This window comes from Terrapene carolina, unplaced genomic scaffold, assembly GCF_002925995.2.
Source record: "Terrapene carolina triunguis isolate 2854851 unplaced genomic scaffold, T_m_triunguis-2.0 Scaffold35022, whole genome shotgun sequence".
NCBI classification, from domain to species: domain Eukaryota; kingdom Metazoa; phylum Chordata; order Testudines; family Emydidae; genus Terrapene; species Terrapene triunguis.
The window spans coordinates 2010886-2026351 of NW_020699373.1; the positions used below are offsets into that span (position 1 = coordinate 2010886).

Consider the following 15466-nt stretch of genomic DNA (forward strand, 5'->3'; position numbering starts at 1 on the left):
TACATATGCAAGTATTATCATTTTGGTTTTAGACTGGGAAACTGAGGAACAGAGGTTTGACTTGCTAGCCATTAATAGAGCCAAGACTCATCCTAGTCTCCCAACTACCAATGTTGTGCTTTAGTAACTATACCATGCTGTCTCTCAAATAGAAATCTACAGGGAGTTTTGGCAATATCTGCAGAACTTCTTCAAAATCTGTAGAACTTTTTTGAAAGGGTTATGCTTTCCTACTATTACCTACCTGCCCATTTTATTAATCTATACTGGATGAGAAGACTCAGAGGTCACTAAAATATAGTTTAAATTTACAGATTAGATTAAATAGATTAGATGATCTGAAGTGAAGGCTGTTCAATTTAATCAAATTTATGTAGAACACCGCACTGCTATAAACACTGAAATCCCAAAACTTATTGGCTGACTGCATTATGAACATGACTTGTACTCTGATTATTAAGAACAACAGGAAACTTCTTGATTGTTCAAATCAAAAGGATATTAAAATATTTTATTATTTGAATCTCATCTAAAAATCTGCAGTTCTGTTTCTGTAGAATGTCTGCACTTAGGAGATAAATGCAGCACAGCTGGCTGGCTATATTGGCTGTATATGTCTGGTGCAACTATTGCTATTGATGTAGGCATTTAGGAGGTCATAACTGACCCTTCTGTAACTGATGCTGGCAGAAGATTTCAACTTGTAATAAGAGCAATGCACCCTATGAATTGACCACATTGTCAAATTGCCCCGATGGCCCAGCTGTCTATAAAATGCTGGAGGGTTCTGCTCACCTTGCTTGACTGGCCTTGCTCTCTGAAGACACTTGCGATCTCAGAAAGTGAATGCTAGCTTTTCCTATTAGCAATCAATAGGTTGTAAATAGTTTCTGCTGCTGTTGTATATGGGACAGCTTCACCTGTGCTGGACCAGTAGGAGTACTAGGGTAGGCTGCCCATTAACATTCTTACTGCCATGTGGTCTAGAGCTGTTCTGATTAAATTTAGATAATCCTGTGGTAAAAAATGATGACCGCTAGCTTACACTAGTGCTGCTACTGCTGCTAATGCACAAAGAGCTGTGCTGGTGCTAGAGTAACAATGTAAAATCCTCTGTACTTGCAGCCTGTCCCTACTCTTAAGACTTGTGCGATCACAGGAAAGGTCTAAGCTTTTGGAATTCTCCTGTTCCAAGCCAAACTCCAGGAATACTTGCATCTTTATATTTGTGTAAAGATTTGTCTACATTTTTTTTTATATTGACAGTGGAGGAGAAAATACAAAGATCTATCTCTGTTATATTGAATTTAATTATGTCTTGTTCAGCAACAGTTCTCTTAGTATCTATGTACATTATAAAGAAAGCTCAGACATAAAATATTACATGCAGAATTGTACTTCGGTAGAAATACTGCTAGATTTTACTGTCCCGTGCATTCAGTGTAATGCCTCTTGTTAAAATAGTACTTGCGTAAGAGGCAGATGCGGAGGGTGGGGAGAAGGAACCAATAAAGCATGGAATAAATGGAATTAACTTATTTCCTTTAGGTCTTAAGCGAGCAGGTCACACATTGCAGCATGACCTGTTCTTTGATACCTTGAAGATCCAGTGTGGATGTGCAGTCAAGGAGGTCTTTGACAGGGCAGGTCAGCGGCACATAAACTTTCGGATTTATAGTGATGGCACAGTAAGTCACAGAACCTTTCACAAATCTTACAGCATGGTTTTCGTGCATTGTGAGTTTTCGGTCATTAAGTAGTGTGGTGGCTATGAAGAAAGGAAAAAGCTTTTTTAAAGAAGTTGTCTTTCTAGCAAGCTCAGATATGTTACTCCACAATTTTTTCCATAAGATACTTTAAAATGGGATATAAAAACATGGAATTGCTTGGCAGCATACTGAATATTAATGAATTTTCCAAAATTGCTGTCTTTTGCTTCATGTCTTTCTAATACTGTTTTTTCCCCACCAGTGGTGGGAACTTGTTATACTCATTGAGGACTTCATGGAGAGACCCTTAAAACCTGTACTATATAAATAAATTCCAAACTTCAGCTGTTTTTGTTGTAGCCATATTTAAAGATGATTGCAAATCATTCAACATGCTCAGTAGGAACATAGAGCCTAATGAAGCCATGTCCCCTTTGTGACATATAAAATGGGTAAGAACTGCATAGCCATAATAGAATTAAATATGTAATCCAATTATTTTTAAATTCAGGATAGCAATCTCAAGCCCTGAAACCGTAAAGTGAACCTGGTATGGTTTAGGAAGAAAAAAGAATATAATAAGCAAGAAATAATACAAATATAATAATTATATTGTAGTTTTAGGAACTGAAGTTATTTGTAAATGAAATATTAATGGTTCAGGTACATAAAATGGAATGAAGATCGTATATTGTGATGTGCAAAAACACAACACATGTAATGTAATCCCTGGTTTTGGGAACTATGAATAACTGCTGCTACTTTCCCCTCCCCCCCCGATAGATTGGAGTGTCACTTGATGAAACTGTAACTGAGAGAGACCTGGATGAGTTGTTGTGGATTTTTGGGTGTGAATCTTCATCTGTAAGTACAATATAGATAATCTAGAAATATTTAGAAGGGTTACTGCATATAAAATCTGTACTTCAATGAGCTACAAAAATGTATTAAACTATATTCAAGTGAGTCAAGAACATTAATAAAAAAACCTAGTTACTCAGTTCTCTGGACTTCCTCATTCCTCCTGTGAACGCTGCTAGTTTGGCTTAGTGAGCTCTCTGGGGCAGGGACTGTCTGTATTTTGTATGCTGTACAGGATTAAACACATTGTTAGTGCACAATTAAATGGTAACTTCAGATTTCTCTTTTACTGAAGAGATCAGGATGAGGGTTACGGAGTAATGCCATGCTCTGGGAGTATGCCGCTTAATCATAGAATATCAGGGTTGGAAGGGACCTCAGGAGGTCATCTAGTCCAACCCCCTGCTCAAAGCAGGACCAATTCCCAACTAAATCATCCCAGCCAGGGCTTTGTCAAGCTGGGCCTTAAAAACCTCCAAAGAAGGAGACTCCACCACCTCCCTAGGTAACGCATTCCAGTGCTTCACCACCCTCTTAGTCAAAAAGATTTTCCTAATATCCAACCTAGACCTCCCGCACTGCAACTTGAGACCATTGCTCCTTGTTCTGTCATCTGCCACCACTGAGAACAGCCGAGCTCCATCCTCTTTGGAACCCCCCTTCAGGTAGTTGAAAGCAGCTATCAAATCCCCCCTCATTCTTCTCTTCTGGAGACTAAACAATCCCAGTTCCCTCAGCCTCTCCTCATAAGTCATGTGCTCCAGACCCCTAATCATTTTTGTTGCCCTTCGCTGGACTCTTTCCAATTTTTCCACATCCTTCTTGTAGTGTGGGGCCCTTTGTTTAACCTGGACATCCTGTATTTTGGGGCACTACTTATTTTTGGGATTGGAACCTGGGGTTTGGCAGTGCTCCATCAGTGGCCTGCAGGAAGTATGTCACACTGACTCCACCCACAGTATTTGGTAATTAGCAATAGTGCTCCTCTAGTGTGAATTAGTGAGGCTTCTGTTAATTTTTTTTATTTTATATAATGCCAGAAGTGTTATGGATGCTTTACAAGTATGTACATTGATAAAAGTACAGTATGTGCTTCAAAGAACCTGTCAATATTGGTAATAAAATGGCAGTGTATTTCAGCTAACTTTGATAACTGTGTAACTTGTTGAGAGAAGAAATTTAATTTTTCTGTGAAGATGTCTTATTTAATCACTTCATATTTCTCTCCTTGTCAAAGGAATTGGTTGCTGAGAGTATGGGAGAAGAAACAAGGGGCATTCTGAGTACTGCATTTAAGAGGACTTCCAAATTCTTGACACATCAAGTATTCAACAGGTTTGTGACGTTTATTCCCACTGCAGATTTTCAGTTTGTATAGAGATTTGACATGTTTCCTGCCCTCCCACCCTTCCCTCTTTTTTGTACTCTGAGAAGGTTGTACCGAAGACTATTACCTTATAGCATCCATTTAGTTATATTCCAGTGTTGATCCTGAGATAGCACTTCAATACTAAACATCTATTTTTAGTCACTTGTATCTTCCTCCAATTTTTTTTTTTTTTTTTTTTTGTAGGGTTGTGCAAACCCTTCTTGCTCTGGTCTGAGCCAAGCTAAGAAATATATTTTTGTCCTTTTGCGTGTAACCCTTCTGCCAGGCCAAGTTGATAGCTGCAAGGGCCGGGTTCAGTACATAGGGGTCCCCTCCCAACAGCGTGACACAAAACCAGCTCGAGCCCCCACCCAGTGACCTGGGAAAATCTTACACACACCCCTGGGCGCCTTGAAGAGGCAATACTTCCCCTCTCGCAAGCACAGAGCCTCGGTGTAGCAGAAAATGTTTAATAACATGAGGTAAACGACATAGCATTAAATTGGGAAAACACCACAACTAGAGTTCATAGACCAAACCGTGAGCGAAGACCCACCCCAGCAAATTGGGCTGTGTCCTTTCCCGTTGGTTCTTGAAACCAGCAACACAAAAATCACCCAAAGTCCCAAAAGTCCAACACCCCCAAAGTCTCTTGGGTCCAGCAACCCAAGAATCACCAAAGTCCAACAACCCCAAAGTCTCTGTCCCTGGTCAGTGCAGCCCCAGAGTTCAAAGGCGGGGGGGGCACGCAGGGTGTTAAGGGGCACCTTACGTGTTCCGAGTCCGACCGGCTGCCTCTCTGTGGGGTTCCGCCGCAGCCTTCACCACGAGCCACTCCACTCCACCAGCCGTCCCGTGAGCCGCTCCTGCTCTCCCATGAGCCGCTCCTGCTGTCCCAAGAACTGCTCTGCTCTACTCTACCAGCTGCTCCGCTCGCCGTTCCTTGGGCCGCTCCAACCGTCCCCGCAAGGCTCCGCTCTGCTAGCTGCTCCTCCAGCCATCCCCGCAAACTGCTCCGCCAGCCGCTTAGCAATATAGCTTCAAGCTCCCCCACTAGTTAACACAGCCTCAGTGATCTCAGTTCTTAGTAACTTTAGCTCTTTTGTGATTTCAGCTAGTAGTAGGGGAGCCCCAGTGCTGGTGCACTATTGGCCCAAAGTGAATTCAGCTCAGCAGCCTGTAACTAGACTCCTCATGGAATCAAAGTTAGCTCTGACATTCAACAGTGGAGAGAAGAGGTGGTGCAATTGGTGTTTCAGGCTCACAAAAGGGGCCCCACACCACCCAGTACAAATACCTGTCCCCACCCTCTCTCCATTCACTAGGAATTGTAACCCATGCCCCTTGTCAAGCAAGTGCTACTTAGTTAATGGTGAGTCCTGTCATACAACAGTTCCACTGGCCTTGATTCACAGAATCAGGGTAACAAAACTTTATTCTTCCTGCCCCAATAATAGAGAAACTGGGGATCCCACACCAGCCAAAGTAACCACTTTCAGTTGCTGTTGTTTCATGCCAGGCGGGTGGGTGTGCCTATGCAAACAAGATCAGCCCCTGGAGTTCTTTTCCACACTCGCCATAATTCACCACCAGATGTCAGGGTAGAGCTCATCCTGACTATGCTTACATGTGGTATGCATGTGTTCGTACCAGCTTGGTTTCCATAGATGCTTGTGTCCATCTTGTGTTTGTCTACCAAAAAAGCACACTTCTTATTTTCATATTTAATTACTCCTGGGGGAATTCTGCACCACTGCACAATACAGAATTTTGCAGAAATTAATGTTGTACGGACAGAACTTCCTTTTCCCCAACAGAAATGGGCTGAAGTGCTGCTGGCTGCCACTAAGGGCTCCTGGACCTGGCAGAGCCCAGCTTGCAAATAGAAGACAGGGGGAAGGGGGAGGGAACTGGAGGGTTCCCAGCACACTCTGAAGGAAGGAGGTGGTGGTATGCAGGAAATTCTGTGCAAGCCCAGGACCCGGCACCAGTGTTTCTTCCTCTGGATCCCTGGGCTGTAGGAGGGTAGCAGGTGTGAGTATCTGGGTTTGGGGGTCCTTGAAGCTGGCCTCTGTGGGACAGGCGGTCTGAGTGGCTAGGCTCAGGTGGGGGAGAAGAGGGGTGTGAGTGTCTGTCTGTAGAGGAGTGGACTCACCCCTGCGGCACCTCCTGCTGGTCTCTTCTGGGAATTAGCTCAATTTCCAGCCCAGAGCACCCTCTGCAGGCTGGTGATCTGCCTGTCCTCTGGCCCCTCTGTCCCTCCCTGGACCTCGGTGCCCTTATACCTGGGGTGTTGCCCCCGGGCAGTAACCCCACAGTCTTAGGGTCTCCCCTCCCTGGGGAACCCCCACCCACTATCCCCACCTCTCCTCAGTATCAGGCTACTGCCAGTCATCATCTAGTCCCATGCCTGGGGCAGACTGCAGTATCAGCCTACTCATCACTGGCAAGGAGGGTTTGGACCTGCTGCCTTGGCCTACCCCTGGGCTGCCCTCTGCAACCCCCAGTACCTGTTGGCCTTATGCTAGGCCCCAGCCTGGGGCTTTCCAGGCTGGAGCTCCCCAGCTCCTGCCTTTCCCCAGCCCTGCTCCACTCAGATACCCTGTCTCTAGCTCCCTGCAGCACAAGGAGAGACTGTTGAGTTTCTGGCTCCCAGCCTTTTTATACAGGTCAGCTGTGGCCTGATTGGGGCATGGCCCAGCTGTGGCTACTTCCCCAATCAGCCCAGCTTTTAGAGCTGTAGCCCTCTGCCAGGGCTGTTTTAAGCCCTTCCAGGCAGGAGCAGGGGACCACCCTGCTACAGTGTCTGACACCCTGGCTGGGCTCTGGGGGGCAGGGGGCAGAGAAACAGGAACTGGGTTGTCATAGGGGTTTCTTTATCTCTCTATTCCTGGGGGAATTTTTGTGTTTGTCTGTATTGTTACAGACCTCCTTGCTGATAGGTATTTTGAAATAAATTACCAAAATAATTGAAACTGGCATGATTATATAGTGTTGTTTTGAGAAATAAAATTTGCCGAATTTTGCAAAATTTTAAAATATTGTGTGCAGAATTTTTTAACTTTTTGGTGCAGAATTCCTCCAGGAGTAATATTTTAAGACTTAGTCTTGTCAGAAGATTTGAACAGTTTTATTCTATATTCATGGTGATGGTATATTTCTGACCTAATGGCAGTAAGGGAGATGTACTAAATACTTCTAATCAGAACTAAATATTCTGGTTTGACTGGCTAGCCAGGAAATACTGGTGTATTAGGTACTTGTCTGCATATCTTCTTTATGAAAGACTAAAATTAAATACAAAAAGAAAATGGCTCTTATCCATTGTGAATTCTTAGTCACTTCCTATAGTGGAGCACTTTTTTATAGGTCATCCAGCTTATGTAGTTAAACTGCTTGCCCTAATGCCACATTTTGTTTCCCTCCAGCTATCACTCTGAAACTAATATTGTCCGGTATATGAAAAGATTAGAAAACAAAGATATTTCCCTTGTTCACAGCATGATTCCTTTGGTAGGTATTTTCTTAAAAAATAAATAAAATCAGGTGATTATTAGTCTCTCTTTGGAGGAACAGTGACTGAATACATTCTTATCATTTTTTAGGGATCCTGCACAATGAAGCTTAATAGTTCATCTGAACTTACAGTAAGTTCATCTGACAGAATTATTCCTTGTTTAAGACCAGCCCACAGTAAACTGCCTAGTCAGTCAAACGGACACAATCCCTATTATTGTACATGTAAACACTGAATTTTATTGTCTTAAACGACCTAAACTTTAATGTTTTAGAGTGGGATTTTAAATTGGAGCAGAGTTGAGCCAACACTGAGGGGTTTTTTTTTTTTTTTTTTTTCTTTCCAAATTTTTAGGAAATTAATTTTTTTGGGGTAGGGATAAGGTAAAGATGACAACTTTTGTCTTGTTTAAATTTAACACATTTCTACATGCTTTCTTACTGATTTTTGTCTGGGATTTTCAAAGATGCTTAAAAGAGTTAGATATCCAACTCCTATTGAATTTCCATAGCATTTGGACACCTAATGCTTCTTAAGGCCTCTTAAAAATCTTACCCTAAAATGTTATGAATGTGGTGTTAATAACATAGGTGGGATTAAAGAATTAGATTTTTTTAGCTCTCTGAGGCAGGGTCTGTCTCTACTGTTTGTATAGTGCCCAGCACAATGGGATCTTGATCCCGATTCGGGTCTTTGGACACTACTGTAATGAAAGCACTCAATAATAATAATAATAATAATAATAAATAAAAATAATCCAAATCTCCTGTTTGTTACTTGGTCACCATATGACAGGATAGTCTCCTTTCAGTTCAATTTTTGAAACCAGTCAATGAAACCAGCCAGAGACTCCAGCTGGTAGGAGCAGCTGCAGCCAAAGCAGGGAACTTCAGGCATTCAGAGAACTTTCTATAGTTTTGACTGGACTTTCTGTGCCCTGTGCTGACTGGCTGTTTGTTTCAACCCTCTTCCTCCCCCTCCCTCAGTCTCTTTACCTTGGCTGCACTCCACACCTTCTCCTCTTACCCTCTTCTCCCTGATTTGCCTCCATCCCTTCTCCTTCCATTTAGCTTATCCCTCCTAATTAACACCCCCCCCCATAAATTGTGGAACTAACATGGCAGTTGTTTCGGTTGCATAGCTCACTCTGTTACATCCCTTTTCCCCACCCTGTTTGTTTGGATTATAAGCTCTTTGGGGCAAAGACTGTTGGCTACTTGTTTGTACAGTGCCTAGCACAATGGAGCCCCATACAGTGCTTGCCTATGGAGTTGTGGGAGTAAAACACCATCAGCACCACTTAATCAGAGTTTAGAGGCTCAAATTAACAGCAGAAAGTCATTACTCAGAGACCTAAGTATCTCTGGTCTTCTCCCTCACCATTAACCCTTTTCACTCCAAACACATTGTTTACAAACTCAATCTCTTGTTACAGCTCAGTATTTCTTTCTTTTTTGTTCCCCTTTAGCCTATCACGTGGAAAGAATTTGCTAATATCCATCCCTTTGTGCCTCTAGACCAGGCTCAAGGGTACCAACAACTTTTCAGGGAGCTCGAGAGGGATCTGTGTGAGATCACAGGCTATGACAAAATCTCCTTCCAACCAAACAGGTAGGGGCTCTTTCACTAGACATCCACTCCCTGACGTGGCTTAACAAAAAATTAATCTCTGCCTCTAGAAAATGGTTTGTTGCCAAAGGATTGGAGGCAGGAGTGTTCCCAGACATCTTTGACATGGTACACACCGTCCATCCCTGTGGAGCCATCTCTGCTTGAGCCGCTGGCCCTAGCACCTCTCCTGCTAAGTCTGTGCCATGCTCTGCCCTGCCTTTCAGCTGGGCCCACCCAGGCACTGTGTCACTCTGCATTCCTGAGAGAGTGAAAAGGTGCTGGAAACAGGGTGAGGTCAGGCAGACTCCTGAAGAGAGCCCTGGTGAAGGAGCCAGCCCCATGGCATCATCAAGGAGAAGCACTATTCACTCAAGTATGGCCCCACTGCACCTCCATCATGACAGGGACTGTGGGGACAACTTGAGCGGTGCTGCAGCCCCCATGCACCAGTTCATAATATCACTCACTCAATTTTGTACCCCCTCCACCCCATCATGATGGAAGGCCAGTTGGGGCCAAACCTGAGTGGGCAGGGGAATCGTCAGGGCTGCTGCTCCTCACCACTGCCAATGATATGTACTGTGAGTATACACAATGGGCTGTGGGCATCCCTAATTGGAGGGGATCTAAGGGTTAGCTTCTTCCACAGCTATACTGCCTGAATGCAAGACTCGGGCACTGAGGCTTGATTGAGGCAATAGTATTAGAGAAGCTTAATCTGGCAATGTTTTCTTCTACACGTTTGAGGGTCAGGATGAGTGACAGACCAATCTTCCCTTCCCTCCCTCCTTTCAAGTTCACTTTGATGTTTGGAGTCTCTTCTTTGTTTTTAGTGCTCTTCTCTTCATTTTCAAGGTAGACCTTGTCCTATGGATGAGGTAGCCTTCGGCTAGACAAGTGCTGCTTCAAACAGAGAAATCTGCGGGGGTGGTGGTGCTTGGGAGAGACTCTATCATACAGGGCTAAGCGAATCTCACCGTCCCCTTTTCAAATGGGCGAGGGTGGTTTGCCAAATCTCATATTTGAGGGGTTGGTGAGCCATTTAATCTGCCCTGCTGGTAATAACTAGAGGTGAGCACGGGGGTGATTGTGTTGATTTGGTGGAATGAGAGCAGGGGAGCACAGTGACAGGTGTGTACTGGCCAGCTGATCGCTCCAGGTGTACTATCCAACCCCTTTCCTGAACCTCTTTGGATTTCTTTGGGGCAAACTTGGGGTGCTTTATCTTGTTTTCCCTCAGCCCCATGATCACTGTTGCTCTTTGAAGCAGCCATGTTCTCAAGCAAATACTGCCTCCGTGCTGCTGCTATCATTTTCTGATAGCATTAGCAGGAGGAAGGCTCTTGCTTTCCTTCTAGAATCAGTAAAGTGTACATAGAGAGAGACTTAGATTGGGGCCCCCAAATGATCTAAAATAAACTAAGACAGGTTGAGCTGTCACTCAAACTGGCCCTCTCATCTTAAAGGTAAGGAATGTCAGACACACCTGAATACTTTGTTCATTGAAATAACGGGATAACTTCAGGCATATACACGATGAATTCTTTCTCAGTGTTTAGAGGATACATGAACGTTTCCTTTCATGTCACGGGTGATCTTGATAAACATTTGGTCCCCCATTCCAAATGCCACACAATGGCCTATAACCATCCCTTCTGAGAAGCTAGTTGGATGTGATTCTTCCCTGGGTTGGGAGGAGGCAGTTGATTGAGTAATATGAAGTGTTTTAATTCCTTACAACCCACCTGAGCTGAGCACTGAAGTATAACATCCCTTAATTTCTGTCCACGGACAGTATCACCATGGGCTGATTTTTACTGTCTAATAGTGCAGCAAGCTGCCATGCAGGGAATAGGGATGGGCCCACAGCCAGGGGGTTGGGCTTTTTGGAACTAGGTGTGTTGAGGACGTTCTGAGAAGCATATTAGCAAAGCTCTTGGAATAGTGCTATTTTGAATACTGTTGGAGAAGCCAGCAACTACATAACTTAAATTCTTGTTGAAAATGCTCTTCATTAATATGCAAGGTTTTATGAGGCTAGAGAATCTCTAGGGTTTTACTGTAGTAGTCAGTGAGTACTGTTATGATCCAATGTAGTGGAACTATAATCACTCATTTCATGCCAAATATACTGAAATGATGTCTTCTGCCTCTTTAAATGACTGTAAAGGGATTCCAGTTGCTGGATGTCTGTTATGTTGTAATGCTTTATCCAGGCCTTCTATTCTTGATGGAACAGCATCTCTGTACTAGCTGTATTTTTGGTTTGTTTGTTAAATTAGTATTATGTGGTTAGTTATGGGGGAATCTATTCAATACCTACAATGTTGTTGCAGTCCTAGTGCTGATAGAATATAAGCTAGTGACATCACTATAATATGTTTCACCCAGTACGCTTGATAAACTGTGTGCACTTGTCTTGTATCTCCTGTGCATGTGCAGCTTAAAACATAGATTGTATCTGTTCTTTATCAACTACTTAAACTTGATCAAATCCACCAAGAATGGCTTGAGCAAGAATGGTTTTAATGTTACAAACAGTACTACACGGACATTCTAGTTCATACTTGATAATGGCTTTGTGTTCTTGCAGTGGGGCCCAGGGTGAATATGCTGGATTGACTGCAATCAAAGCTTACTTAAATGCAAAAGGAGAACGTCATAGAAATGTAAGTGTGAAAATATGTCTGAGACATAACTCTTTGTGGAGCAAATGGTTTGGAGAATACGTTCTAGAGGAAGAATGGTCCAGTGATTAGGTTGGTAGCTTGAGATTTGGGAAACCTAGACTTCTTGCTCTGCCAAAGACTTCATGGGTGACCCTGGCCAAGTCACTTAGGCTGTGCCTTAGTTCCCTATATAGAACAAAGGGCAACAGCACTTCTGTACCTCGCAATGTGTTGTGGTGATAGTCCCACAATTATTTGATGTATTGATCAAATACTACAAGAATAGGAGCCATACAAGTACCAAAGGTAAGTTCAGTTTGACCAGGGCCGTTACTAGGGTGGGGCGAGCGGGACAGCCACCCACAGTGCAGAGCCGCCCAGGGTGCAACAATGGGGTGGCACCATAAGCGGCGGGTGAGTCTTCCGTTTTTAGAGAGGCTTACATGCGAGCGCTGAAAGCTCCCTAGAAATGGGAGGAGCCACTGGCACCCAGACCGTGGCCCTGCCCCCACTCCTCCTCTCCCCCAAGGCCACCCCCACCGTCCGCTCCTCTCTGCCTCTTCACCCAAGGCCAGCCCCATTGCCCACTCCTCGCTCCTCTCTGCCACAGAGGCAGTGGGCTGGCACACCTCCAAAGGGAAGTGATCCACGCGGTATCCACAGCATTTGCTCTCCTGTGTGGCCAGCCTTTTTGGGGGAGGCTTAGGCTCCCCAAGCCTCTTATATATGCTGCCCATGGGCGGAGACAGGATTGGGCCTAGCGGCATCAGGTTCCCTCTCTCCCTGCTCCTCCCCCCCCCCCCCACGGGATCAGGTACAGCAGCCAGAGCCCAGGGTGCTCATAGCCCCACCTCCCCGCAGGATCACGGCCCTATGATCCTCACCGGAGCAGGCTCTCCTCGGTGCTAGGACCGCAGCGGCAGGTCTCTACGTGCCCTGGCTGGTGGGAAGGGCCGAAGGAGGAAGGGCTGCACTCTACATGCAGCCACATGCTGGAGATAGGAGGTTGGCTGCACACAGTGCCTGGGGTGCCACATGAGGAGGAGGTGCAGGAGGCCAGGTCCACAAGGGAGTGCAGGGGTTAGGGGAGAAGGGGGGCGTGGGAGGGGAGGGCAGGGATTAGGAATGAAGTGGGGGTGCAGGACGGGAGTGGACTGATACTGGCATGTCCTCAATCTGAAACTTCCAGAGCCCTGGGACACAACTTGTTAGCCTTACTGTCTTAACACTAAAATTGAGCATTCATAATGTAAACTTAATCTACCCCCAAAAAGAATTCCTTCCTGTCAACATACACCCTTAAATTGGTATAATAATGTTTCTTTCATAGAATTAGAGGGGGAAATCCCTACTTCTTAAGGAAATAGTTTTAAATAGTGGGCAATTATTTATCTGTAAAATAAATCTAATAATAAACAAGTTACAATGGTACCTCAGATCCCCTAAGGGGCACATGGAAGAACATGAAAAAACAGCTTAACCAACATAGCAGGCATCTAGAAGAACATTTTCTTATCATATTTAACCATTATACTACTGACTAGAACAGGCACTAAAGCAGGGGTGGGCAAACTACAGCCTGTGGGCCGGATCCGGCCCCTCGGGGCTTTGGATCTGGCCCGCGGGATTGCCACCCCTGTGGCGCCGTGGGCCCTGCACTGCTCCCAGAAGTGGCCAGCACCACGTCCCTGCAGCCCCGGGGGAGGACTTTTGGCCAATGGGAGCTTTGGGGGAGGTACTGACAGGCGAGGGCAGCACACGGAATCCTCTGCCTCCTCCTCCCCCAGGGGACACAGGAATGTGGTGCCGGCCGCTTCTGGGAGTGGCGCGGGGCCAGGGCAAGCAGGGAGCCTGTCTTAGCCCCGCTGCGCACTGCTGCCACCCCGGAGCCGCTCCAGTTAAGCGGCGCTGGGCCGGAGCCTGCACCCCGAACCCCTCCTGCACCCCCAGCCCCCTGCCCTGAGCCCCCTCCTGCACTCTGCACCCTCCTTGCACCCCAACCCTCTGCCCTGAGCCCCCTTGTACATCCTGCACCCCAAACCCTTTCCCTGAGCCCCTTCCTGCACACCGCACCTCCTCCCACACTCTGCACTCCCTCCCACGCCCCAACCCCCTGCCCCAGCCCTACATTCATGGCCCTGCATGCAATTTCCTCATCCAGATGTGGCCCTCGGGCCAAAAAGTTTGCCCACCCCTGCAGTAAAGAGTAACATCATAACCTGAACAGATTAAAAAAAATTGTAATGTGTGGTTTGTTTTGGAGGGAATGTCATGTCTGTCTGTCTATAGCATTAGGTATGAACATCATTGGATAGTGTAGATTTTTCAGTGGACAAAGGATGGGATGGTGGTAATGAAGTCCACACCTGAGAGGGTTGCAACTGCCTGACCAGATGTAGCTGAGGGCAAATAAAGCTGTCCTGCTCATTCCTATTATATCTATGGTTCTCAGCCTTTTCCATACTGTGACCCCATCTTAACATAGAAAGTTTTTTGGGACTTCCCTCCCATCTAGCCATAACAAAAGGGGCAGGCGGACCTTGAATTTGGTCTCAATCCACAGGCTGAGAAACTGTATACTATGACTTCTAAGAGCAGCTGGAAGTCTAACAAGACACTTTCCTCCCCCCATCATTGTGAATTTGACAGATAGCAGATGTGCCCTCAGTCCTTGCTTTATCCTGTGGCAGTTTCCCCATCCTACCCAATCACCTCAGAAACCCCCGAATGGAGCCTCAGCCAGCTCACTCTCCTCCAGGCCTCAGTTGCTACCATGCACTGAAATACTTAATCATACAGTCTGAGTGAGATGACACGGAGAAAACAGTATAATCATATTTGAAAACATTTAAACTCATGCCTAATTAGCTCAACCTCAAACAGGAGGGGTGATAAGGTGGAATCCCATGGTAGAGAGCCCATAGAGCCAAGGGCTACCCTCTAGGATCTTTCTAGATAAAACAATGAAATCACCAAAGAGCAATAGTCCGTCATCTATTGTTCGGGCTTGAAAGTGAGTGAACAGTGCCTCATGGCCAGTGGTATTGAAGGCAGCTGATAGATCTAATTGTTAGATTTAATATCAGCATGGATACCTGAATTTCATCTATCACCAGGGGAGACAATCATTTACTGCAGTTTCAGGTTTTACTTACATGAGAACTTACTCAACAGCAGCTGAAGTTAAAATGAAATGTGAGTTTTAAGATTGCTATCTTGCTGTTATCCTTTGCTTTTCTTCTGCTCTCCTTTCTTTTCTTCTGGTCTGCTTTCTATTAGAGAATATACCCAAGCCAGTTCTTTGTATGCCTCTGAGTTCCTCTGTGCTCATAAGTATCCAGGAAGGATGATAATTGTGCAGAAAGCCTTTTGAAGGAGCTTCCTTTCTAAAGTTATTCGGATCAGCACATGCCAAGTATTAGTGAAATCAAAATAATTTTGCAATAAAATGACTGGTAGTACATTACGTTGTGGAATATACTAATGTTCTTTAAAATTGTGTTTTTTCTGTTGCATATGGTGCAGTCTATGATGCAGTTCATGGTGTGATAGCTTTAATGCAGAATTGCTGTTTTGGGGAAGCAACAACTTGACAGCAAAAACTGTCTCTGGTCACCTACTTTTTTTCTTTCTTATGATTTCCATGGCACTAAGATTTTAAATCAGACCATTTTAAAGTAATGTTAATGTTCTTGTCACTTGATAATGGATCCCTCAGTGAGGGATAAAA

The 15466-nt window shown here is 45.0% G+C and overlaps 1 protein-coding gene across 1 annotated transcript in view; it reads left to right on the top strand.

Moving 5' to 3' along the window:
- Positions 1-15466, top strand: part of LOC113405323 (glycine dehydrogenase (decarboxylating), mitochondrial) — a 55205-nt gene that overhangs the window by 20084 nt on the left and 19655 nt on the right. The window contains exons 8-14 of the mRNA XM_026646438.2: positions 1549-1688; positions 2493-2573; positions 3808-3905; positions 7368-7452; positions 7545-7586; positions 8925-9067; positions 11661-11736. Coding sequence (XP_026502223.1) covers positions 1549-1688; positions 2493-2573; positions 3808-3905; positions 7368-7452; positions 7545-7586; positions 8925-9067; positions 11661-11736 — 665 coding nt within the window. The remainder of the gene's footprint in view (positions 1-1548; positions 1689-2492; positions 2574-3807; positions 3906-7367; positions 7453-7544; positions 7587-8924; positions 9068-11660; positions 11737-15466) is intronic.